The 26,961-nt window shown below is 40.4% G+C and overlaps 1 protein-coding gene across 13 annotated transcripts in view; it reads left to right on the top strand.

The window, feature by feature from the left end:
• sgms1b (sphingomyelin synthase 1b) overlaps positions 1 to 25,699 on the top strand; it is a 119,710-nt gene extending 94,011 nt beyond the window's left edge. For 12 of the 13 annotated variants that reach the window (XM_078565938.1, XM_078565929.1, XM_078565935.1 and 9 more), the window contains 3 exons: positions 16,908 to 17,061; positions 21,052 to 21,218; positions 24,067 to 25,699. In XM_078565938.1, the coding sequence (XP_078422064.1) occupies positions 16,908 to 17,061; positions 21,052 to 21,218; positions 24,067 to 24,252 (507 nt within the window). In that variant the 3' untranslated portion in view covers positions 24,253 to 25,699. Of the gene's footprint in view, positions 1 to 16,907; positions 17,062 to 21,051; positions 21,782 to 24,066 lie in introns of all 13 variants that reach the window. The other variant, XR_013579849.1, reaches the window with a different exon arrangement.
• Positions 25,700 to 26,961: the final 1,262 nt, after the last annotated feature.

Raw genomic sequence — 26,961 nt, 5'->3', positions numbered from 1 at the left:
CAATGAGAACATTGTCGATTGTCGGAAAAGTCCATCTGGTTCACTCATGTCCATTTGGGAAGGAAACCTACTATCCTTACCTGGACATGTGACTCCAGACCCACAGCAATGTGGTTGACTCTTACCTGCCCTCTGAAATGGCCCAGCAAGTAACTCAGTTGTATCAAACCGGTAAAATGTCTAAAAGGAATGAAACCGGATGGACCACCCATTGGCCTAGGCAGTGGAAACAACTGCAAACTCAGTCCTGTCGACCCTGTAAGATCCTCCTCACTAATATCTGAGGGCTTGTGCCAGAATTGGGAGAGCTGCCTCACAGACTAGGCAAACAGCAGCCTGGCATAATCATACTCACAGAATTATACCTTACAGATAAACTCCCAGATATCACCAACCCTCAATATGCCCTCTCCAGCAGAGGTGGCGATATAGTGGTATACAGTCGGGAGGGATTTGCCCTGGAGCCCTCAACATTGACTCCAGACCACATGAGGTATCATGGCATCAGGCCAAACATGGGCAAGGATCACTTCTGCTGATTACCACGTACTGTTCCCACCTAAACTGATTAATTAGTACTCCTCCATATTGAACACCACTTGGAGGAAGCACCAAGGGTGGCATAATGTACTCTGGGTGGGGACTTCACTGTCCATCACCAAATGGCTCGGTAGCACCAGTACCGAGTACGTACCGAGCTGGCTGAGTCCTGAAGGACACAGCTGGGTCTGCAGCAGGTGGTGAGGGAACAAAGATAGACTTGACCTCATCCTCACCAACTTGCCTAGCACAGTTGCATCTGTTCGTGATAGTATTGGTAAGAGTGACCACCGCACAGTCCTTGTGGCAACGAAGTCCCGCCTTCATGTTGAAAATACCCTCCATCGTGTTGTGTGGCACTACCACCGTGGGCTAAGTGGGATGGATTTCAAACAGATTTAGCAACTCAAAACTGGGCATCCATGAAGTGCCGTGGGCCATCAGCAGCAGATTTGTACTTAACCACAATCTGTAACTGCATGGCCCGGCCTATCCCCCCATCTACCATTACCAGCAAGCCTGAGTAGCAACCCTTGCTCAATGAAGCGTGCAGGAGGGCATGCCAGGAGCAGCACCAGGCATACCTAAAAATGAGGTGTCAACCTAGTGAAGCTCGAACAAAGGTCTGCTTGCATTCCAAACAGCATAAGCAGCAAGTGATAGAACGAAGCGATTCCACAAGCAACAGATCAGACCTAAGCTCTGCAGTCCTGCCACATCCAGTCATGAATGGTGGTGGACAATTAAACAACTCACTGGAGGAGGAGGCTCCACAACTATCCTTATCCTAAATGATGGGGGAGTCCAACACATCGGTGCAAAAGACAAGGCTGAAGCATTTGCAACAACCTTCAGCCAGAGGCGCCAAGTTTATCATCCTCTTGGCCCCCTACGGAGGTGCCCAGCATCACAGAATCCAGCCTTCAGCCGATTCGATTCACTCCACGTGATATCAAGAAATGGCTGAAGGCACTGGATACTACAAAGGCTATGGGTCCTGAGAGTATTCCAGCAATAGTACTGAAGACTTGTGCTCTAGAACTTGTTGTGCCCCTAGCCAAGATGTTCAGTTCAGCTACGACACTGGCATCTAACCGGCAATTTGGAAAATTGCCCAGGTATGTCCTGTACACAAAAGCAGGACAAATCCAACCTGGCAGTTTACCACCCCATCACCCTGTCTACTCTCGATCATCAGTAAAGTAATGGAAGGGTCATCAACAGTGCCATTAAGCGACACTTGCCTAGCAATAACTTGCTCACTGATGCTCAATTTGGGTTCAGCCAGGGCCACTCAGCTCCTGACTTCATTACAGCCTTGGTTCAAACATGGGCAGAAGAACTGAACTCCAGAGGTGAGGTGAGGGTGACTACCCTTGACATCAGGGCCGCATTTGACCGAGTGTGGTGTCAAGGAGCCTTAGCAAAACTGGAGTCAATGGGAATTGGGGAAAACTCTGGTTGGAGTCATACCTGGCACAAAGGAAGATGGTTGTGTTTGTTGGAGGTCAATTGTCTCAGTTCCAGGACATCACTGCAGGAGTTCCTCAGGATAGTGTCCTAGGCCCAACCATCTTCAGCTGCTTCATCAATGACTTTCCTTCCATCATAAGGTCAGAAGTGACCATGTTCGCTGATGATTGCACAAAGTTCACCATTCGTGACTCCTCAGATACTGAAATAGTCTATGTCCAAATGCAGCAAGACCTGGACAATGTCCATGCTTGGGCTGACAAGTGGCAAGTAACATGCGTGCCACACAAGTGCCAGGCAATGACCATCTCCAACAAAAGAGAATCTAACCTTTGTCCTTGACGTTCAATGGCATTACCATTGCCAAATCTCCTACTATCAACATCCTGGGGGTTACCATTGACCAGAAACTGAACTGCAGTAGCCATACAAATACTGTGACTACAAGAGCAGGTCAGAGGCTTGGAATCCTGCGGTGAGTAACTCACCCCTTGATTTCTCAAAGCCTGTCCACCATCTACAAGGCACAAGTCAGGAGTGTGATGGAATGCTCCCCACCTGCCTGGACAAGTGCAGCTGAAACTATACTCAAGAAGCTTGACAACATGCTCAAACAATGCTTACCAGTTAACTTCTGTCACGATCACTACTGCATTCTCTATGGCAACTCCTCTACCAATCAGAGTCTACTTGGCAAGCAATCAGCACCCTCTTCTCATACAGGATAAATTGTTGTTTTCCCCTTATAGTGGTATTCTCGAGAATTGCCCTGATGAGTGCAAGACGAAAAACTTCTAAATATTTTGTTTTTCAGCTATACCCTTGCTTAACTTCTCTGAACTTGGTCCATTCTCCAACATGCAGACATTTGCTGCTCTTAGTTAAAGCCTCTTATGCTTTCCATTTGTTTGTAACTATGCATTTATTAACAGATAAATGTTTGTGTTGGTGAATTTCATATTTCATGCATTGCTTTCTGCCTTTGTTGTATTATCTCGACCTCTAACTGAATAGAAATAATTGCATATTTCTAGGAGGCAAAAACAGGAAAGAATACTTCTCAAGCTTGATGCTCTTCTGTGTTGTTGCTCAATGACTCGATTCTCTTTAGTTTATTGTTGCTTGGATATCTAAAAGTTTCCTGTGACAGAATCCCAAAAGTTGAGGGCACTGAAATTCTCTGCTGCTCGTAAAGAATGACAGATTGCCTGAAGAAGAGTCATACGGACTCAAAACGTTAACTCTGTTTCTATCTCCATAGATGCTGCCAGACCTGCTGAGTTTTTCCAGCATTTTCTTTTTTTATTTAAGAATGACATTGTTGTCCCTGCAGGTTGTGTGGCTGCAATGGCATACCTCAGTCACAGCTCCCTGGTGGACCACCACCACCTCCAACACTGTTCCTCTGTCTACCCTAGCTAGCTTGACTGTTTCAGTAAACCAACTGCTTGGGCAGTAACTATTAAAGATTGCATTGTCTTCTGCAGTCTTGCGCTGCCCTCTGCTCCTGCTCCATCATAATAATGTGCCACTGACTATTGCACCAGTGCCCATGTGCAGAGAATTCTGCTTTTATTTGCTGAATCTTCCCCAACTTTGAAGACTCATGAGCTCAAGGCCTGGATTTCAGTAAAATTTTCACTTTTCTGACCTTCATAGAGACCTAGAACTTCTAAAGAGAAATTCAAACTTTCAGCTACAATCTCTCATTCTTTTTTTTAAAAAAAACTTTTACTGTATCAAATGTCTATAAAGAAAGCACCATTGACTTTATACTTTAAATTGTAGAAATAAACAGTTTCTTGTTGCTCATCACTATCCCCAAGATTACAAGTCTCATTGCAAACAGTTCACATCTGTTCTCCGCTTCTTGTGGGTTGCCTCCTTTCTACTTTTAACTGGGTGACCTCTAATCCCAGAACTGACTCTCACTGTGAGGATTACGCTATAGATTTCTTCCTCTAGCTCCACGCTAGGCAAATCTTCCAGCCCCTCTCAACTCCTCATGAGCTCTGTCTTCTAACTGAGCGCATGGTCCCACCAACATTCTGTGTAGTGAATGATTGATTCAGCCTTTTTTCTTTAAGGTGCAGGCCTGGCTACTTCTATTTTTTCCTTCCTCTCTACCTCCCAGTTGGATGCAGATTACAGTCTAAAGTCTAAATTGCAACCCAGCCTGTCTGTGATATTCATGGGTTTATAGGGAAACTGTAATCTGATCTCAAAATGGCTTCCCACTACCCTCTCCTCCATGGCAACGGGAAATAGATTGGCTTTGTACCCAAGTAGAAATGCTAATCTGTTATCACTGATCACAATACTCTTTTCATCTTAGAAGTAAAGGGATAGTTTACAATAGCACTGTTTACAACACACTCACTTTTCCGGAATTGCTTCATTCAATTCAGGGTCGCAGGGAGTCAATTTAATAATTATAAAATCTTTGGGAAACTTAGGGTCTATACATTGTATACTGGTATCCGCTAGCATGGTCTCCAAGCATAAATATCTTGCACCACCTCCTTAATATTACGATCTGAGCCTTTTGATCTCCATCAATTAAGCCACCCAGGCTTACTGTCAGGCAGACTCCAGCACAGGTCACATAACCCCATTCGTTTATCCTAAATTTAAAGACAGTCCAAAACTATAATAGCACTCTTTTAAACCAAAATATATAATCCCTAAAACCTAATCCTATAAACCTCAATTGGAACATAACGTAAGAAATAGGAACAGGAGTAAACCATTCGGCCCCTCGAGTCTGCTCCGCCATTCAGTAAGATCATGGCTGATCATCTTGTCTTTCGATTTCCACATTCCCATTTACTCCCGGTAACCTTTGATTCCCTTGCCTAACAAGCATCTATCTACTTCTACCTTAAAAATATTCAATGACCCCACCTCCACCCCCTTCTGAGGGAGTGTTCCAAAGTGTCTCAACCCTCTGAGAGAAAAAAATTCTCCTCATCTCTGTCCTAAAAGGGCGACCCCTAATTTTAAAACAGCGCCCCCTAGTTCTGGACTCACCCACATGAGGAGGAAACATCCTTTCGACATCCATCTTGTCAAAGCTGTTCAGGATCTTGTATACTTCAATCAAATCACCCCTCACTCTTCTAAACTCCAGTGGAAACAAGCCCAGTCTCTCCAACCTTTCCTCAAAAGACAACCCACTCATTCCAGGTATCAATCTAGTAAACTCCCTCTGAACCGCCTCAAATGGATTTACATCCTTCCTTAAATAAGGAGACCAAAACTGCACACAGTATTTGAGATGCGGTCTCACCAATGCCCTGTAAAACTGAAGCATAACATCCTTACTTTTATTTTCAATCCCTCTCGTAATAAATGAAAGCATTCAATTAGCCTTCTTAATTACTTGCTGTGTCTGCATACTAACTTACTGTGACTCATGTACTAGAACATCTAGATCCCTCTGCACTTCAGAATTATGCAGCCATTCTCCATTTAAGTAATACTCTGCTTTTTTTGTCCTTCCTGCCAAAGTGAACAACATTTTCCCACATTAAACTCCATTTGCCAGACCTTTGCCCACTCACTCAACCTATGTATATCCATCTGCAACCTCCTCATGTCCTCTTCACAACATACGTTCCTACCTATCTTTGTGTCATCTGCAAATTTAGCTACCATATCTTCACTCCCCTCGTCTAAGTCATTGATGTAAAGCGTAAAAAGTTGAGGCCCCAGCACAGAGCCCTGTGGGACCTCACTCATCACATCCTGCTAAACTGACAAAGACCCATTTATGCATACTCTGTTTTTTGCCAGCCAGCCAATCTTCTATCCATGCTAATATGTTACCCCCAGACCATGCGCTTTTATTTTCCATAATAACTTTTAATGTCGCACCTTAGCAAATGCCATTTGGAAATCCAAGTACAGTATGTCTACAGGCTCCCCTTTATCCACTGTGCACATTACTCCTTCAAAAAAAAACTCCAATAAATTGGATAAACATGATTTTTCTTTCACAAAACTCTTCCCGATTGCCTTGAACTCTTCTAAGTGCCCAGCTATAACCTCCTTAATGATCGATTCTAACAACGTTGCCCACAACAGATGTTAAGCTAACTGGCCTATAGTTTCCTGTTTTCTGCCTCCCTTCTTGAATAGAGGGATTATATTTGCTACTTTCCAGTCTGATGGAATCTTTCCAGAATCTAGCAAGTTTGGGAAAATTACCACCATCCCATCGACTACCACATTAGCCATCTCTTTTAAGACCCTAGGATATAGTCCATCGGGACCCGGAGACTTGCCAGCCTGCAGTTCTATCAATTTACTCGGTATCATTTCCCTAGTGATTTCAATTTCACCAAGTTCCTCTCTTCCTTTGCTTTCACCTCCTGATTTGCAGCTATTACTGGAATGTTTTTTTGTATCCTCTATAGTGAACGCAGAACCAAAGTATTTGTTCATATCTTCTGCCATTTCCTTATGATCTACTATTAACTCCCACTGTCACTCTCATTTTCAGTTTGAGAGTAGGTACCGAATGCTTTCAGTTTGTTAACTTGTAAAGATGTTAACCAGCAAAAGAAAAATTCACTCATGTTTTGGATGAGTGGGAACTCTCACATTGGTAATAAACACAAATAGTCCGTTGCTAATTTCAACTAGCATTATGTTACTCTTTAGTTTTTTTTCGCAAAAACAATTGGGTGATAACATGGACCCAAATTGTGTATTTTTTAGGTATCTTCAAAATACAGTAGGTCTAATCTTGCTGATGGGTACCATACTGACCTTTCAGCTGTAATCGGGAATTCTGTCTCGACTTGCATAGAGAGCTTAGTGTTCCCAAATACTTTCTACTTGTCAAAGTAGAAAATTTGTCAATGAACTTTAAAGCTGTAACTTGTTCAGTGCTTCATTTTCAAAACAAATGTACTCCAATGCATAGAGCCTATTGACAGATTAAATGTGTCCATGAACCTAGTTCACAGGTGTGGTTGTTGGCCTAGTTTGTTGGTCACATTTGTTCACTAATTACCTGTTGCCTTTTGTAAAATTCCATGAGCTTGCAGCTTATTGGAGTTTTGAAGGTTTGTTCCAGCAATTTGCTTAATTAGTTAAACAGCTATCAATTACTTTTAAACCTGACATATTCTGAAAATTTAATCTGTTTCTCATGATTTTTAAAATCTTGAAAAGCAATTCAGTATTTTAAATACTGACTAAAGGAAAAGGGTGTTTATGGCACTAAATGTTTTGTGCGAACAATTTTGCGTAAACTGTTTAACATAGGGACATGAGAGCAGGAGCAGGCCATTCAGGCTCTCAAGCCTGTTCTACTTGCTGTTAGCTTGTGGCTGACGTGTACCTCAACTGCATTTACCCATATTTTCTCCCTATCCCTTGACATCCTTACCTAGCAAAAACCTGTCTATCTCAGTCTGAAAAGATTTTAATTAACTTAGCATCCACAGTGTTTTGGAAGAGTTCCAGGTTTCCCCTACCCTTTGTCTGAACAAATGCTTCTCGAATTCACTTCTTCCCCTTTGTATTCTACTGAGCTATTTCTGCTTTATGGTGAGTAAAAAATACATAGGAATCTCCTCGTTAATAAATGCAGTGTTGTGCATTTAAATTAAAGTTATTTCGTAGCTGCCCAAATATGTTGAATCTCTTTTGAAGTTGATTATATAAACATGCTTTGCTACTTGAAGTTGAATAGGTATAGTGCGTGTTCTTTTTGTCGGTTGTGCTCCAAACTGGGTAACTCATTGAACGCCAGCTGCCTCTGTCGGAGGCACGTGTTGGTCATCAGCTCTGTGCTTTGAATTAAAAACAAAGTCCTGGAAAAGCTCAGCAGGTCTAGCAGCATGTGTGGAGAAACAAGTTAATATTTTGAGCCCAATATTACTCCTCTTCCAAACAGAAGAAAGGTCAGAGTGTGATGGGTGTTATGCTGTTGAAAAAATGGGGATGGTCAGGTAGAACAAAAAGGAAGGTCCGGGATAGATAAGAGGGCAGCGGAAATTAAATGACAAAGATGTCATGGAGCCTCTGGCAAAGGGAGTGATAATGATAGTATTAAAGAAACAAGGGATTGGTCCAGACTAGGTGTAAATAACAGAATAAAGGTCACTGTCCACCAATATTCATCACAAGCCTACCGACTCCCACAGCTACCTCAACTACAGCTCCTCACACCCCGCTTCCTGTAAGGACTCCATTCCATTCTCTCAGTTCCTTCACCTCCGTCGCATTTGTTCTGATGATGCCACTTTCAAAAACAGTTCCTCTGACATGTCTTCCTTCTTCCTTAACCAAGGTTTTCCACCCACGGTGGTTGACAGGGCCCTCAACCATGTCTCCCGCACATCCGCCCTCACACCTTCCTCTCCCTCACAGAGCCATTATAGGGTCCCCCTTGTCCTCACTTATCACTCCACCAGCCTCCGCATTCAAAGGATCATCCTCCGCCATTTCCGCCAACTCCAGCATGATGCCACCACCAAATACACCTTCACCCCCCCCCCCGGGCGGCATTCCGCAGGGACCATTCCCTCCGGGACACCCTGGTCTGCTCTTCCATCACCCCTACACCTCAACCCCCTCCCATGGCACCTTCCCATGCAACGGCAGAAGGTGCAACACCTGCCCCTTTACTACCCCCCTCCTCACAGTCCAAGGGCCCAAACACTCCTTTCAAGTGAAGCAGCATTTCACTTGCGCTTCCCTCAATTTAGTCTACTGCATTCACTGCTCCCAATGTGGTTTCCTCTACATTGGAGAGACCAAACGCAGACTGGGTAACCGCTTTGCAGAACACCTTCGGTCTGTCCGCAAGCATGACCCAGACCTCCCTGTCGCTTGCCATTTGAACACACCACCCTGCTCTCATACCCACATGTCCGTCCTTGGCCTGCTGCAATGTTCCAGTGAAGCTCAACGCAAACTGGAGGAACAGCACCTCATCTTCTGACTAGGCACTTTACAACCTTCTGGACTGAATATTGAGTTCAACAATTTTAGGTCATGAGCTCTCTCCTCCGTCCCCACCCCCTTTCCGATCCCCCTTTTTTCCAATAATTTATATAGATTTTTCTTTTCCCACCTATTTCCATTATTTTTAAATGTATTTCCATCCATTGTTTTATCTCTACCTTTTAGCCTATTTCAGTCCCTTCCCCCCACCCCACCCCCACTAGGGCTATCTGTCCCTTGCTGGTCCTGCTTTCTACCCTTAATGTCACCATTAGCACATTTTTTAGATAATATCACCACCGTCAACACCTTTTTGCCCTTTTGTCTATTACATCTTTTGGCAGTCTCCACCTATCACTAGCCCTCTATCCAGCTCCATCTGCCCCACCACCGCCGTGCGCCCCCCCAAACCAGCTTATAGTTCACCTCTCTTCATATGGACTCGAAACATTAACTGTATTCACCTCCGCAGATGCTGTCAGACCTGAGTTTTTCCAGGTATTTTTGTTTTTGTTTCGGATTTGCAGCATCCGCAGTTTTTTGCTTTTATCAGAATAAAGGTCAGTTTTGACTGAAAGAAAAATATCAGAATATGTTAACAGCACAATAAAGGTTAGTGCTGCCTGAAAGCAAAAACATGCTTTGAAAGCATGGAAATCAATTAATGGGGCAAATTTCAGCCAACCAGAAGCCATTTTTTCAATAAGATAAAGGCAAAAACTGTGGATGCTGGAAAGCTGAAACAAAAACAAAAAATGCTGGAAAAGCTGAGCAGGCCTGACAGCATCTGTGGAGAGAAAGACAGAGTTAACATTTCGAGCCCATATGACTTCTTCAGAGCCAATTCAAAATTTCAAATTTAATTCCACCTCAAATGGATGGCGATCCATACGAACCTCAGAAAATAATTTGTTCAGTTGAAAAAGTTAGTTAAAAATAACTAGGTTATGTTTCTTAGAAATAAAAAAAGAGACTGGGGACAAAGATTTAGAGGGAAAAGCATCAATAATTTATAATTAGTACCATCCCCCAACAGTTAAAAGTGGCCACATTTAAAATGTGCAGTCACTTGGATCAACCACAAAGGGATAACCATTATTGATTTGCATCATCTTCAGTTGCAAAGTTTCCGGTCATACACTCTTATGTGCTCCATTTATTTTGGGTAGAAATAGCTGTGCTCATTCACTGGTTCACAATTTGCAATCTTGATTATAGCATTCCTATACCCTTGTGAATTACATAAATTTTCATTGTCATGAACAATAAAATGTCTTGAATTGTTGCTTAAATTCCTGGATTAAAGGCATTTCCAGTGGGTTAGCCAAACAGTTCAACAGTTTGCATGATATCTAATCACCTTTCATGAGGGTGAGCTCCATCAGATCAACTGCAGCCTGACACATTGCTGTCTGTTTCCTGTTGAGGTGATTTTTTTTTAGGATGAAGTTAACTCCCAGTGATCTGTAACATTGGGCATTGGATCTTTCTCATCAAATTTAAATTCCAAATTCAGTTACCCAAACCCTGCTTTCACTGGGGATTGCCTGTGTTTGTGTGTGTGCACCTGGGGATGTTGTTTTCTGAGAGTTCTGAGGAATGGGGACAGAAGGTTGTGTCCCTCAGACTGGAAATGTAGAGCAAGGAAACAAACTATAAATAAAACATAATTGGTGGGGGCTTTCTTGTTTGAAACACAAAATCAAAATTATAAAATCATAGAAGGGTTACAGCATAGGAGGAGGCCATTCCATTCAGCCTGTCTTGTCCATGCTGGTTCTTTTGCAAGAGCAGTTCAGCTGATCCCATTTCCCCATCTTTTCTCTACAGCTCTGCATTTTTTTTTCTTCAGATAGTTATTCAATTCTCTCTGGAAAATCACAATTGAATCTGCCAGCACCATGCTGTCAAGCAGTGCATTCCAGATCCTAACTACTCACCGAGTATAAAGGTTTTTCCTCATGTTGCCCTTGATTCTCTGTGTCCTCTGCTTCTCGCCCCTTCCATCAATGGAAGCTGTTTCTCCCTGTCTAACCTGTCCAGTTTCCCTCATGATTTTGACCACCTCTATCAAATCTCCTCTCAACATTCTCTTCCCTTAAGGAGACCAACCGCAGCTTCCCCAATCTATTCACGTAAGAAGTCCCTCATCCCTTGAATCATTGTCATAAATCTTTCCTGCATCCTCTCTGTTGCTTTTGCATCCTTCCTAAAGTGTGGTGCCCATTATTGGACGCAGTACTCCAGTTGAGGCTGAACCAGTATTTTATAAGGATTCACTATATAACTTCTTTACTTATTTACTTGCGCCTGTATTTATAAAGCCCAGGATCTCGTATACCTTACTAAAGGCTTTCTCAATCTGCCCTGCCACCTTCAATAATTTGTGCACATATACCCCCAGATCTCTCTGCTCCTGCACCCCTTTTAGAATTGAATCCTTTACATTGCCCCACCTTATTTCTCTTATCAAACTGCATCACTTCACAGTTCTCTGCATTAAATTTCATTTGCCACTTATTTCCTACCCACCTCCATTCCACCATCCTATCTGTTACTATCCCCTTCAGTCATAATACTTCCATGTTTAGTGCCATTCGCATAATTTGAAATTGTGCCCTGACACCCAAATCTAGGTCATTAACATAGATCAAGAAAAGGCATGGCCCTAGTACCAAACCCTGGAGAACCCCGCAGTATCATTTCCTCCAGTCCAAAAATACAACCATTCACCTGTATTGTTTCCTGTCATTCAGCCAACTTTGTGTGCATGCATCCTCTGTCCTTTTTATTCCATGGGCTTTAACTTTGCCAACAAGCCCATTACGTGACATTTTGTCACATGCCTTTGCAAGCCCATTTCCACCACCTCATCTGCATTACCGCATTGACCCCCTCTACTCTCTCTTCAAGAATCTCAATCAAGTTAGCTAAACATGATCTGCCCTTAAATCCATACTTGTTTTCCTTAATTAATCCACATTTGTCCAGGTGACTGTTAATATTATCTGGGATTATTTTAACTACCAAGGTTAAATTGACTGTAGCTGGAACCCCAGCACTTATGCTTCTGGAAACCTCACTAGTTAATAGTCTAGCAACCTGAAAATGAATCATTCATTCCTGCTTTTTTTTTCTGTCCTTCAACCAATCCTCAATCTGTGCTATTACCACCAATCATTGTGAGCCCCTGTCTTGAACAGTAACCTTTTTTTGTGGCACCTTATCAAATGCCATTTGAAAATTCAAATTTACTATATCTGTTGATTCCCTTTTAGCTACCCTGCCAGTTACATCCTCAAAAAAACCAATAGATCTCTTTTTCACTGTAGTTTATAATCAGTGACTGCAATCCATATTATTTTCTTTGCAGTTTTAAATTTACTCACTTATTTGACATTTGAGTTTGCAGTAGAGGGAATTAATTAACTCAGTGAGAATTTAACTCCATTAACAAGGAAATTCTACTTTATACCTGATCCATTTATCGGCTAACTATCTTGGGAGAGACACATCCGTATTAACCAGATGTAGATGTAGTAGAATTTTTTTCGTGCATTTGCTCATTCCATTTGTGGACAAAATGGACTGAGGAGACTACGTTACAGAGGGAAAGTTACAGGGGCAAAATTTTGGGCAAAATGTGAGCTTGGTTTAATGTCAGTTGAGTTCTTGTATTCCCAGAGGTGTGGAAGTTCTATTGCAGAATGCTAATGAGATGGATTCCTGAGGACTCACCTGGAACAACTGAAAATCCTCTAGAGAGATTTTTATTAACTGCCAATGGATTTAGAATCATAGAAATTTGCAGCACCAAATGAGGCCTTTTGGCCCATGTCTGTGCTGGCTGAAAATCCCTACCCGGCTTAATCCCAGTTTCCTGTTCTTGACCTTGTAGGTTACAGCATTAAAGTGTAGGTATTTGCTCATGGATTAAAAATAGAGAGAATAATTCAGTGTATAAATAAATCATCCTGACTCCACTACTACCCTACTGAACTGCATAAATACACGTTGCTTGCTGCTCACTCACCCCTGTAATAAATGGTATATTGTGTATATTTACCGCACCCTTTGGCCCCCCCGCCCCGCTCCTGAACACAAGAGGTTTGGGCATCTTACCGCCGACGAGGTATTTGGGATGCTGTGAAAGGACGCAGTTTGTCACTCTGTCCTCTCAGGGACTCCATCTTCCCTGGGCGAGTAGGTGGTGTTGCTGCAACTCTGCTGTTCCTCATGGCCTCTCCAGTGTGCTCCGCCATCTTGAACTCTTTGCTCCTTTAGGGGGCCTGATGTATTTCCGTGGGATGAGCGTGCATATGCATGGCCTTAGACTGTGAGAGCGCACATTGTGAAAACAGGAGAAACCACTCACCCTCCCACTGCTCACGCTCCTCCAATCAAAGACTGTTTCTCTCCTTCACTAGTGAGCCTATCAGTGGGAAAGAAACGGAGTGATTGGAGGAGCAGCTACTTGCAGAATCTTTCATTAAATCTACCTGTAATTTAAACTCTCTCTTCGTGGGCTGCAAACAGAGTCATAGGGGGCTGAGTTGTGGGCCGCGGGCCATGGGTTGGACCAGTCTGGTTTTCATCCACCTTATAAGGCAGATAGGGCATTAACACCTTAATAAAGATGGTAGTGTTAACAGTGCAGCACTCCCTCAGCACTGAACTAAAGTGTCAGCCTAGGATAAGTGCTCAAATTCCTTGAATGGGCTTGCACTCACAACATTCTGAATCCTGAGCCAAGCTGAAGAACTAAAAAGCTATAAATTGATGACAGGGTGAGTGATAATATGCACTTAAGTAGTTTTCGAAAACATTTTCATTTACTTAGCACTGCTAAGCAGGCCCAGATGCCACTGGCCATAGCTAAGGAATAAGAGGGCAAGGTCAGGGATGCTCCCTGTAGCAGAAAATCTTGACCTACCAAAGATGTTCCCAGACTTAACACCTGTTTGTTATACTCTACCAACAATCTTTCTTGTGAAATAAACCATTACAAGAGGCTGGTGATGCCCATTTTCATGAAGTTGTTCAATTTTTAGAACAGGGATAAAAACATAATAAGGAATGCCATCATTCCTATCATTGGAAAGGCACCCCTGAGCATTATATGAAACGAAGAATGAAATGCGCAAAGAAAATAATTAATACAATGGAGTAGAGAAATGGGGCTAAGAGAGCAGTTAGAGTCTGTGCCAGATTTTTGAATGCAGGAACAATGGTGACAAAAAGCAGTTCCAGGTTGAGGGTGTGGTAGCTGAAAGAGTGGCCACCAGTTATGGAGCGAAGAGGCTAGGGAACAACGGGCAGGCCATCATCCAAGGAGTAAGCGTGCAAGTGGAGCTAAGGCCGAAGGAAGTTGCTAAGATGAGTTTGGGCAAGGTCATTGAGGCACTTCAAAGTTAATGTCAACGTTTTGAAATTGATTTGTAGGTTCCACATGATGCTAACCTGAACTAGTATAGCAGAATGTGAGACTTTGGTTGCAAGCAGTGACAGAGTGCATAATGGCATTCTTTTCTCTGAGTCAGGAGGCTATTGGTTACAGTCCCAATCCAGAGATTTAAGCACATAATGTAAGCTGACACTTCCAAGTGCTGTGGGAATGTTGCAAACGTGGTGAGGTGTTTTATAGATGAGGCGCGAAAAGGTGGATAGAAGATCGAATAGCACTAATTGCAGAAGAAGTCATTTTACTAACACACATCCCTCAACCAACACCACCAAAACAGATTGTCTAGTCATTTGGTTGCTGTTTGAGATTTTACGTGCAAATTGGTTGTTGATTTTTTTGTAAAGTCCAACAGTGATTACACTTCAAAAGCATTTCAGTAGTTGTGAAGTGCTTTGGTACATCTTGATTAGATGAAAGACATTACATAGATGCAAATTTAACATTCTTTGAGTGGTAGTTGATGCAGATGGAAGTGGGGAAGTTAGCTGGAAAGCATTTAAGAAATCGGGCTTCCTGTAATCAGTGTGGGGTTTAGAACCTTGGTGACCATGGGGGAGATTTGGGACTGACATGGGAAATGTTTTAATAGTGGAAAAGGTGGTGTTGATAAAGAAGGTAAGGGTTAGGAAAGTCAGCTCAGAATTGAGTAGTATGGCTAGGTTCTGCACCACTAGGCTTGACCTGAGGTATTAAAAACAGTGTGAGAACCAACAGCGAACCAAAATGATGGCTTCACTTTTACCTATATTAAGTTCAAGACTTGATGTTCAGCAACCATTCTTGGAAGTGAGGGGCAATTTAGCAAGGTAAAGCTGTGTGTCATCAGCACAAATAAAGAATTTGATTATATCCATTTGAGAGCGTTGAAAATTGAACACCCTTAATGGCACCAACTTAGCAGCTAGTGAGCTTGCTCAAAAGCAGGACCAACAGAATAGCCACATTTTTGGCCAGTGCAAGTATTTAAAAGCATCACACGCATTTGAAAGGTTATATGATCACTATTGTCAGTTGGATTCCTAGAAAGTGATGGTAAGATGCAATGAAATGAGATTGCACAAAGGGAACATCCATTTTAACATAGATGATCATGGAATTGGAGTCATGCTGAGGCCTTGCGTTTCCTTTTAGTTTGTTCTTTGAATGGCTGGTAAGGCTGTACTTATTGGCAGCCACCCCTGTTGCCCCGAGAAAGGGTTGTTGGCCGCCTTGAGTTTGTTTTCACAATTATGCGACTTGTTGGGCAATTTTAGAGGGCATAAGGAGTTAATCACATAAACCAGATCAGGCTTCCTTCCCTGAAGGACATTCAGCAGCATCCATGGTCATTTTTCTTATTCTGGAGCTAGTTTACAAATTGCCCAATTTATGGAAGTCCGTTTTGGTGGCGGGATTTAAACTCCATCTTTTGAGTTGCTTGTTAAAGCACAACACTACATATTTCCTTTATTCCAGCACCATGCAAAGGGCAACATTGCAGGGACCACTTCTTTCACATTCTACTTTACAGCGAGAAATGGAGCAAAAGTTAAGATCTAGTTGAGGGCTTTAATCCAACCGATCTGTCATTGTACCAAGGGCTTACCCTTTATATTTCATATGAATATCTGTACCCTGATTGAATTGCTGATTGTTTATTAAATATATGCTGAACACAAAGTTGGATTTTCCCTCCATTAAGAGGTGTACGTTTAAGAAATCAAACCTATTTTTGGTGATGTAACATCAGTTGCACTGATCTACCCAAACATTTGATCCTGACATTCCTTTCATTTTCACCAATGATTTTTGTAATTTAAGTTTCTTGGTCTCAGTCCCAGCAACATTAGCAATACTCAAAATCACTTGGTGCCAAGCGTCACATAAATATAAAAATTAGATTGATTTAAATAGTTTAGATGTTTCAGGTCCCAATACATCTGAAGAGCATGTGAAAGCTGTTAGAAAATACATGAGCACATTGTCTTTTTAACCTGTACTGTGTTGCAGTCTGTAAATTGAACAAAAATCAGTTGATTTATTCTAGCAAAAATCATGTCATATGTTCTGTTGAGACCAGCAACTGAAAAGATCAAACACTGCAAGGAAACTGCCTTTTGAGATGGTTTTTGAGATTTACTATAGCACACCTGGTCACATGCTGAGCCAACCTGTTTGAGGATAAACAAAATGGAGAACCTGCTACTGGGGAAGGATAAAGCTGAAGCAGACAGTTAACTTCTGCATAATCATAAACACTTAATGGTCCAGGAGTTGTTCATCATCCCAGAGAGTGTCCCTTTAAACACTCCAACTGTGTATTTCATCGGAGCGAAGTTGCTGTGCAGAGTGAAAATAGTTTGTTTTGGTTCAGAGCAGCCTTTTGCAAGAACCATGATACTTCACATTTTCCATGTTTAACATTATGATTAGTCCTAGTAATTTTATTTCAGTTTGATTTAAGACGTTGTTTTTCTTTCTCATTTTGCAGCTGTTTGGAGATGTGGAAGCACAGATTAGGAGAATTATGAAGATGATAGCTGGAGGTGGGCTATCAATCACAGGAGCGCACACCATGTGTGGAGACTACCTGTACAGTGGCCACACTGTTATGCTAACACTCACCTACTTATTTATCAAAGAGTGTAAGTTTCCTCCTTTTTAAAAATTTATGTTGACTATTTTTCTTTTCAAATTTTGAGCATATTTGTACTTTATCAAGATGCAGTTCACTGACCCTTCATGCCAAGCTAAGGGGCAGCAAAGTAATGGCTTTAAGGTACTGAAGGGTCACAGAATCGTAGATTCAAGTGGTTGTGACTCGTGTTTGCTGATAACTGACCTAGATCCCAGGTGTGCTGAAATAAGGGAGGCTGTATATCCTGTACTCAGTGACAATGGGGAGCATTTCTTGATATTGCAGTTTGGATTCAGTGCAAACTTTCTCCAAGTATGTGTAACAGTACAAGGTCTTGGTCTCTGGAGACTGCAAATAGGTTTATGCTGATATTGATTTAGCTACTTGCTACCTTCTGCACATTGAACAAGTTAGATGCATCTCAGTGTGGAATAGGTTCTCCCCTGAACATTTCAAAGGAGATCATTGGCATACTAATGCTACAAAATCTATAATGTGCCACAAATTCTAATTTGGGGGAAAGAATGATTCCTATTGCCCCAGCCCCAGTGTTCCATTTACTGCAGTTTATTCTTGTCTTAATGAACTTTGCAACTTAGTGCCAGATATGCCGAATTTGAAGGTGGTCTAATAGTGTAGATTGAGTGTCAGTGGGTTCTACATTCAGACCACACCATTTAAATTCATGTAAGTTGCCCAAGAGGTTTATAATTTGAGTGCAAATTAGGCTGAGGAACCTCATCGTTTGTCGAATATTCTGCCGCATTGTTTTTTGCCATTCCTAACATTTCAAATGTTTTGCCATTTTTGTGTCTTGTGCATTTTTTTATATAAGGTACCTCAATCATGCTACTTTTTTATTAATTGGATAATTTTATGGTTCCTCTTCAAACATTTCCATCGCTGGTTGTTCCCCAGCACCAAGAATAATTTAATGTGACCGTAGATATAAAAGACATTTGAAATCTTTTGTTTTCATTGAAATAGTATTTTAGTAATATTGCAGATAATTTCATTTTTTCAAAAATAGTTTTTTAAAAAAAGCTCGTCAATTCAATGTTGATTTGATAGCAGAACTCTAAATACTCATACTACACGAGTATCCATGTAGCATAGCAACGCAGTAATGTGTAGATTAATTTATGATGTTGAAAAATGAACCTCAATATTATCCTTTATTGGTGCTCCTTGTGTTTTTAAACCATTAATTTTCTCCAAGCAAATTTTCATTAACTTCATTTTTGACAGTGAGGTTCCATTTTGAGATTCTGGTTCACCTGTCCTGTAAGTTATGCAAACTTTCCTTTATTTTACTAATTGTCATGTATTTTGTGGAAATACATGTATGAGAATCTACCAGATAAGTGAAGAGATTATTTTAAACCAATAGCTGAGTATATAATATACAAACTGATATAATGTAGACATGCACAAGTGTAAAAAAGAATCCCAACTTTGATCCTGCTCTGCGTGGAAACGGTTCATTCAGAAGAGGCAGTATTGAGAGCAATACAGTTAGCCTCTGCTCAGGTTAGAATGGAGAAAAAACAGCCAAAGCTTCCACTCTCTTTTTAAACTGTGACCATTCTTGGATGGAGCATATGTGGATGTTGGAGTTGGAGGACAGTTTGATTTAGCCAACCTGTTAGGCTGTTCAACTATATCAAGATTATTCAACATTCACTGCCTAGGAATCCATAGGGAGAGTGGTCTCGGACCAAAGGATCAGAGTGACAACTGTGCCTCATTCTGCTCTCCATATTTTCTCTCCTCGTCCTGCTTTTTTTTTTCTCTCCTCCTTCTGCACTTGTTCCTCTTAATTATTGTGACTTTCTTGCTGACCCACTTGTTTTTCCCTTTCTCTCACTGCTAACCAAACTTCATCTCCCACTATCTTGCCTTTCTTCTATTCCTCTGTTGATGTTCCATTCCTCCTCTTGAACCAGTCAGTTACCTTTTTCCTCTGAAGTACATTGCTGCCCAGGTGCTGGTTGTTACAAGCATGAAGAAAAGGGAAAGATTCAAGGTAGTAGCAGATGAGATTGGTCAATTATTTATTGTAGACTTTCAATACCTTGGAACATTTTATTGGTAATTTTTGAAATGGGAAAACTAGAGTAATAAAAATTTCATTTCTCAGTACCTTTTTATATTGAATATCTCAAAGCACTTCACACGATTATGTACTTTTTGAAGTACATTGTGTGGGAAATGCAGCCTCTGTTCTGCAACTGCAAAATGGCGCACACAATGCAATTAAAGACCAGCCAGTCTGTATTTTTGTTATTGATTGAAAAAGTAATGTTGGCATCATGGGATTTTCAAAGTCCACCTGAACATTTCAGTTAACAGAAGGACAGCACCTCGAACAATGTAGTAATCACTGGACTACCAGCCTAGATTGAGTTCAAATCCTCGTTTATTGTTTATGTAGGAGCAAGTGTAGCACTATGAACTGAGCCAAGCTTGATGCAAATGATGGACAGGCGATGAAGAATGGTGAAGCCTTGGGATACATGAGAAGGGACTCTGCTGCATAGGCAAACTGTCAAAGGAGTTCTCCTCCCCAGAGAGCAGTGAATATATTCAGGACTGAGTTAGGTAGATTTTTTGATCGACAAAGGAGCCTTTTGAGGGTTGAGGGGTCACAGCAAAGTGGAGTTGAGGCCACAATCAGATCAGCCATCTTTTTGAATGGCAGAGCAGGCTCAAGGGACTATTCCTCTTTCTTATGATCTTATGAGTTGTAGTGACTATTTTGGTATTGGTAGAAATGGGACTTTGAGAGCCAAATTGTGGAAGTAGACAAATAGTAGAACAAAGAGTTGAGTGAGCATTAGTGCTGAATGTGGTAGAGAGGTGAAGATTGTCAGGGATACAAGCATAGTTACATAGGATGGCATTGGCAACTTTAACTAGATCAGCCTCTGTTGTGGGTGCATTAGAAACCAGATTGAACTGATTTATTACAAATCCACTGGGGAGTAAGTGAGAGAAAAGTCTTCTGTAATTGTTAGTAATGGAAAAAAAGATTTTGGAAAGGGAGAAGTGAAGAATTAATATATTTGAAGTGAATACTGGAAATAACCATTGGAAGCAAGATAAAGCAATTACTGACATAGTTTTGGAAAAAAATGTACAAAGTGCTTCCATCTTAATCTTTCTAAAGTCACAGGAGGATAGGATGAATCCTATATCTTAAAAGATCTGTTTATTCCTGTATCAATAAGGTATATAAAATTGTCAGTCATGTAATGGTTTGGTTCAGTAAATTTGTAATACAGCAATAGGCAAAATGCGGGCTGCCTTTATGCTGGTGTGAAACACTGATAATTATTACAAATTGGCTCCCTAAATTTCAAACTATCAGTGAGAAACACCACCAATGAGTAGTCCCACTAGAGATCCTTAAAATAATTATGTTTACAAAATCAGCTTGCTGCAATAAGGTGGTGATGAGAGAAGCACGGTTATAAAAGTGAAAAGTAATAAGATATTGGTGACACCTGATGCATTGTTTCAGTATAAATAGTTACATTGTGAACTGACATTTTTATGTAATCTTCAAGTTTTATGAATCTACGGTTTAAATGGCTGTAATGTATATAGTTGGATCAATAATTGCTAATTAAATTTATTCTTATTCTGTACTAGGGTGCAAATTTTCCATAGGCATCTGGCCTTTTGAGCATCCCTGATTTTAATGGCTCCATCATTGGTGGCTGTGACTTTGGCTGCCAGAGCTCTCCAAGTTCTGGAATTCCCTCTCTAAATCTCTGTCTCTACCATGCTTTTCTCTTTTCTTGGACCAAACTTGGGTTATCTACCTTAATATCTTCCTCTGTGGCTTTGTGATATATTTTGTTTTTTAATTCCCCTATGAAGTGCCTTGGGACAATATTTTACATTAAAGGCACTATGTAAATACAAGTTATTATATTTCAGACCACCAACATTATAGTAAATGGTAAGTTTCCATTTTGTTTTTTCTTTCCAGATTCCCCAAAGCGATGGTGGTGGTATCACTGGTCTTGCTGGATTCTCAGTATTGTTGGGGTTTTCTGCATTCTTCTCGCACATGACCACTACACTGTGGATGTAGTGGTAGCATATTATATCACTACACGCCTTTTTTGGTGGTACCATACCATGGCCAACCAACAGGTAAGTTTCTGCATGTGGAATCAATATATTGATAGCTTAGTTTATTCTTGGAATGTTTAAATAAAAGCTTAGCCTTGTATGTATATAAAACAAATTGTTCTTTTTGAAATGCTAATCTGTGTGGGTCAATCAAGGCTGATTCAGGCTCCATCCCAGCTCTGGCTAAATTGAATTATACAGATCTCTGAGAATCCATGGGATGGTCTGCTTTGTTTATACTGTCAGATATAAGCTGAATGGACCCAAAATTGAAACGGTCCTGGTTTTGAACTTGTAGTATAAATGCTGTGCATCTGGTATAAGATGTCTTACGTTTCAGCCAAGAATCCTTTAATTGAAAATAAAATTCTATTACCAACATATAACATGCATGATCAGTCACCTTAGCTCCCACAGTGGGAAATTTTGATTTTTAATGTGTGCTGACTCTTCCACATGCTGCTACCACTGCACACACGGAGGGGAAGTGGGAGAGTGAGAGCCAGAGAGAAGAGAGTATGACCTGGAGGGATGTGAATAGCAGTGGAGAGTCCAGAATAGAGCGGCATCCAGTCCAGGAGCAGGTGAGCCTGCTCTCCCTGTAGTCTACCATATCATTTAGTGCAGTGATTCACAATTAAGATGGCATTTGCCTTTCAACCTCCCTTAATAACCTAAGCTTTTAGTATATTACAAGATTATGTATAGTAAGATGTCTCTGGTGGAAAATTAAAATATGTAGCCACTCGATGTTGGCCAGAATTTGAAGATTGTGTTTGATGTAGAGTGAGAATGTGCTGGATTGTTCTTTCAGTGGATGACCCTAATTACCTCGCCATAACAACTGTATGTTTGAGGACTATCGTCCATTTAGTCTTTTTCCTTTTGAACTATTTGTGCTGAACTTACAATGTAAAGGGTTAATAATTTTAAAGTTAAATTAAGGCTTGTCAGTTTCCTTTTATATGTAAAGAAATATTGTAAATTCCTGTTGCTCTTCCCTTTGCCTCTCACCTTTTGGGAGAAAAACACCACTTCAGCTGGGTTGAAATGCCACTCCATCTATCTGCACAAAAGTATGTCACTACATTTCATCTCTGCAAAATGTCCTAGTTGTGATTGAGAATGCAGCCTGTTGGGGCACAGGAGATATTTGGAAAATCAAAATGAAGATGAGAATATTGGCTTGTTCCATGAGGATTTGAATGTCAGCTTGTTTCACAAAGATTTGAGTGTTGGTTCATTGTTATCCAAAAGTTACTGATTTGGTGCGTTGAGTAGGTTTAGGCAATTGGATTCCTCCTTCTGTGTGGCTCTTTTGTCCACCATAAACTCTATTGCTACCATGTTTTCATTGACATACGCTGGGAAGTGGTTCTGAAGGTGTTTATGGCACTCCAGTTCTTTGTCAAGTTAGCCATCCTTCAGGTTTCAGTATAGCGAGAGTGTTGGAGTGTTGTAGGTTCATAGTTCCAGCTCGAGTTTAGGGCACAGGAACCCGTTACTTCCCTGACACAAATATAGACCAAATGGCACAGTCCTAGAGAGTATGCAGGGACAGGGGGACCTGGGATTCATGTGCATAGATCTATAAAGGTGGCAGATATATTGGGAGAGTAATTAGCCAAGCTTGTGGGATTCTGAGCTTCATAATGGTAATGAGTACAAAGCAGGGAAGTTATACTGAACTGTTATAAAGCTCTGGTTAGACCACAACAAGAGTACTGCATCCAGTTCTGGTCACACTTTAGAAAGGCTGTGAAGGTCCTTGAGATGGCGCAGAGAAAATTTATTAGAATTATTCCAGGTTGAGAGAATTTAGCTACAAGGCTGGAGAAGCTGGGGCTGGTTCTCCTTGGAGCAAAAGAAATTGAGGGGAGATCTGGTAGATGTGTACAAGAATATGACAGATTTGGTTAACGTTGACAAAGAAAAGCTGTTCTGTTAGCTTAAGATACAAGCACTGGGGACACAGATTTAAGGTTTTTGGGCAAGAGATACAGGGAAGGATGTGGAGAAGAACCTTTTGACACAGCAAGTGATAATGGCCTGGAACTCATTGCCTACCAGGGTGGTGGAACGATTTCAAAAGGAAATTGGATGGTAACTTGAGGGAAATAATCTTGCAAGGCCACAGGGTTAGAACCAGGGGATGGTATAATGGTATTAACTTGATTAATCTACAGAGAGCTGGCATGGTGGTTCATGGCAGACCCAATGGTCCTAATAGTTGCCTCCTGTGCCATAATGACTCTACCTAAGAGGATGGTTCCAACACTGGTCCTCCTTCAATTGCTGTAAAAGCACCTGGAGCTCTGTGGATAATTTTTTTTTTTAACAAAGCCCGGAACATCTATTATCTTCCATAATGTCTCCCCTCTTGCTTTCCTCCACCACCTCACGCCCCCAGCCTTAGACAATGGAAATTGACATGATCGAGAGTCCCAAAAACTTCAACCTTGCATGTACGTGTATATCTAATGGCACTTTAGGTGTAGGAATGAAAAGTAGTTTAAGTAAACATGATCTGATTTTAGTGACCAAGGAGATAAAATTAAAGTTTAAAAGAAATGTAATTCAGATGTCCCATGCTTAAACTTCCTCACACAAATATTCTGGCGCGTGAGCAAGAAGATGGTTAACTGGGTGTAAAATATTAGAAGCTCTAGTATATCGTTGGGAGAATGTACTTGATATAAAAAGTTCCTGCAGTAAGAAAATTGGAAACCACTTGCCCAGTATAAAACAATTTTGTTGGCTTGCTGCATTCTCTTCGTATGTATAACTCCTGAATTATACTAATGTATTTACTTTTTGTAAATTGCTCAAGTATGACCTAATTAACATATTTATATTCCTTTCCTTTAAGGTATTAAAGGAACCTTCCAAGACTAATTTTCTATCCCAAGTGTGGTGGTATAAATTCTTTCGTTTTTTGGAAAGCAACGTTCAAGGCATTGTACCTCGTACATATCATTTGCCACTTTCCTGGTCATCCATATCACAGTTCTTTGGGAGAAAAGTTAAATACAGCAGATTAGTAACTGATACATAACACCAGACTATCTAAGGAACTGTGCAAAGTGCTGAAAATTCCTCTTGAGCTGATGCCATAGTGAACTTTCTGCTAATTCATGTCCTGCAACATTCACTTTTACTGAAGTGTTCCAATTAACTGGTCAGCACTGTGATCTTTCCAAAGGACTATGTAGAACAAAAACGATTGACATGCACTGTATAATCTTTTGTTAATTGTCTTTTTGTCTTTGGTATATGCCATAAACACAAAATCACGTTCAATTGTATTTGATATTAACTGCATCGGTGGCAATTGTGTCCTGTCTGCTAGTGTTTTCTTTAGCATATGTCTGCAAAGATGTCTGGGATAAATTGTATTTTTTTCAATCAGAAATTCATCTTTAATAATCCTTGCCCCAAAGACTGGGCTTAAAAGCCATTTTCTTAGAAATGTTTAGATATTAAAGATGGTTGATGAATAAGGATTGGGGTCTGTTTGCAAACAAACTCTCTGCATTTTGGAACCAATGTGGCAAAAGAAACTTTAAGTGCAAAAATGTTTTATAGCAATCATTCTTGTTATTTATGTTAAATGAATGTGGCAGTGCAAAAAAAATCTACACAACAGTTTTTCAAGTATTTAAAAATGAGGTCTGCGTATAATGGTGGACTCCAAGATTTACATGATAGCAAGAATGAAATCAGCACTGGGTGGAAATTTTGACTGATATTGTTTGTTTTCTAGTGCCTTTTCTTGTCCTGATTGTATGGTCAGTAGGTGGTCTCAGATGTAGTATATGAAAACTCAAAAAGCCTATATGTATATTACCTTGAATATTGAGTTAATAATTAACTGTTGCAGAATTGCAAAATGTAAGCTCAACAGTGAGCATTCAGTTTTGTAGTTAACGTTTGTGCACACTTTGTCTTGAATACTTTGAGATATGGGGTGCAAAATATAAGAAAATGGTAATATTCAATTCACTAACTATGGGCATGTCCTGTTAGATATATTACTGTACAGGTAAATTATTTTATTATATAAATGGGAAGTACAGCACTGCAAATCTAACTGTTGTATTTCAACTTCCTTTTTACAGATTTTGCATTTTTCTTAAATATCAAGTCATAACATGAAGGCAAAAAAAACTGAATTTATGTGCAGAGGTTAATGTACTAGCAAAGTATCCATGCTCCTCTGTCCCATTAGTTGGTAAATCAGCTACAGAGATACTCTATTTCTATAAATTTTATTATATTTGTGCAAATAATGCATGTAGTCTCACCCAAATCAAAAGTCAAGTGAAAATGAAGTCTCTATTTGCCAATGTGAGAAATAGTTTTTTATTGCAAATTATATGATCTCCATTCTGTATTTTATGTGAAAGAAAGTTCTTTTCTGTAGTTTTGTGTATACACAAGGTGATATTTGTATTGTAAAACAATTATGGTGAAGGATGGAAAATAAAAAGCTTTAAATGTAAGCATTTTTTTTGTTGGAAGTGTTGTTAATGCACCTTTGGGAATAATTTCAAAATGTGTTTCTGGATTCTTTTTAAATTGTGATCCTCTTACTGAATTCTTTCTGCCTTGCTATTAGTTATGTTTAATTTTCCTAACTGGGCCTTACTTTCACATGACCTTCAATGAGGAAAGGAAGAGGGAGTAAACAGGCCTGACTCTGAACACATGCATGATTATTGACTGCTTTTTCATTGCCAACTCATTTTGGCAACTGTAAACTTTATCTAACCGCTCATGGTATTTAAGTTGGTTTTTCCCTCCCACATTCTGTTGGAAAATGAGGAATTATGATGGGGGTTTGGGATTTCCTCCACAAGCATCAGCCTACCTACTCAAATATTTATAGTTTCTCTTTCTCTTTGTCACTCTTACCCAATGTGCCAGCTGTGGGTTAATGCACTCACCTCTGAGTGAGAAGAATGAGGGTTCAAGCCCTATTCCAGACATGTGCACAAAATCTAGGCTGACATTCCAGTGCAGTACTGAGGCAGTGCCATACTGTCAGATGATATCTTGCGGATGAGATGTTAAACTGAGACACTGCCTGCCTCTTAGATTAATGTAAAAGATCCCATGGCACTATTTCAAAGAGGAGCAAGTGAGTTACCCCTGGCGTCCTAGCCAATATTTAGTACTCAATAGTTATCATAAAAACAGATTATCTGGTCATTATCATATTACTATTTGTAGAAGTTTGCTGTGCACAAATAGGCTGCCCCTTCCTACATTACAATAAAGTACTTAATTGGATGTAAAGTTTTTTGGAACACCCTCAGATCATGAAAGGCATTGTGTAAATCCAAGTATTTCTTGTTCATGCATTCATTTACATGTGTGCTCTCATTTCCTCTTGCAGTGTACATGGCCCATGTTCATGTTTTTATTTTCCCTTTCTGTCTCGAGGAAAATTGTATCTCTGTAGGTGCAAATAATGAGGGTTATGGGTCCCAATTTTAACTCTGTGCAAGTGGGTGGATTCTGAATGAGTTAAAATCTCACCCACTATCACATTTATTTAAAGACTTCATTTTAATTTTTATAACAGCTGGTTGACTTTTTGTTAAGGCTTTAAGCATAACTTACTTTTTTTTTGTTCATGGGATGTGGGCATCGCTGGTTGGGCCTGCATTTATTGCCCATCCCTAATCTTGTACTCTTGAAAATATTTGACTTTTTCCAAAGTGCTATTAAAAGGAATAATAAGACAAAAAATTACTCTTAC

Source organism: Cetorhinus maximus, chromosome 20 (assembly GCF_964194155.1).
Source record: "Cetorhinus maximus chromosome 20, sCetMax3.hap1.1, whole genome shotgun sequence".
NCBI classification, from domain to species: domain Eukaryota; kingdom Metazoa; phylum Chordata; class Chondrichthyes; order Lamniformes; family Cetorhinidae; genus Cetorhinus; species Cetorhinus maximus.
Note: the sequence above shows the minus strand (reverse complement) of the source record. Positions and strands in the feature narration are given on the sequence as shown.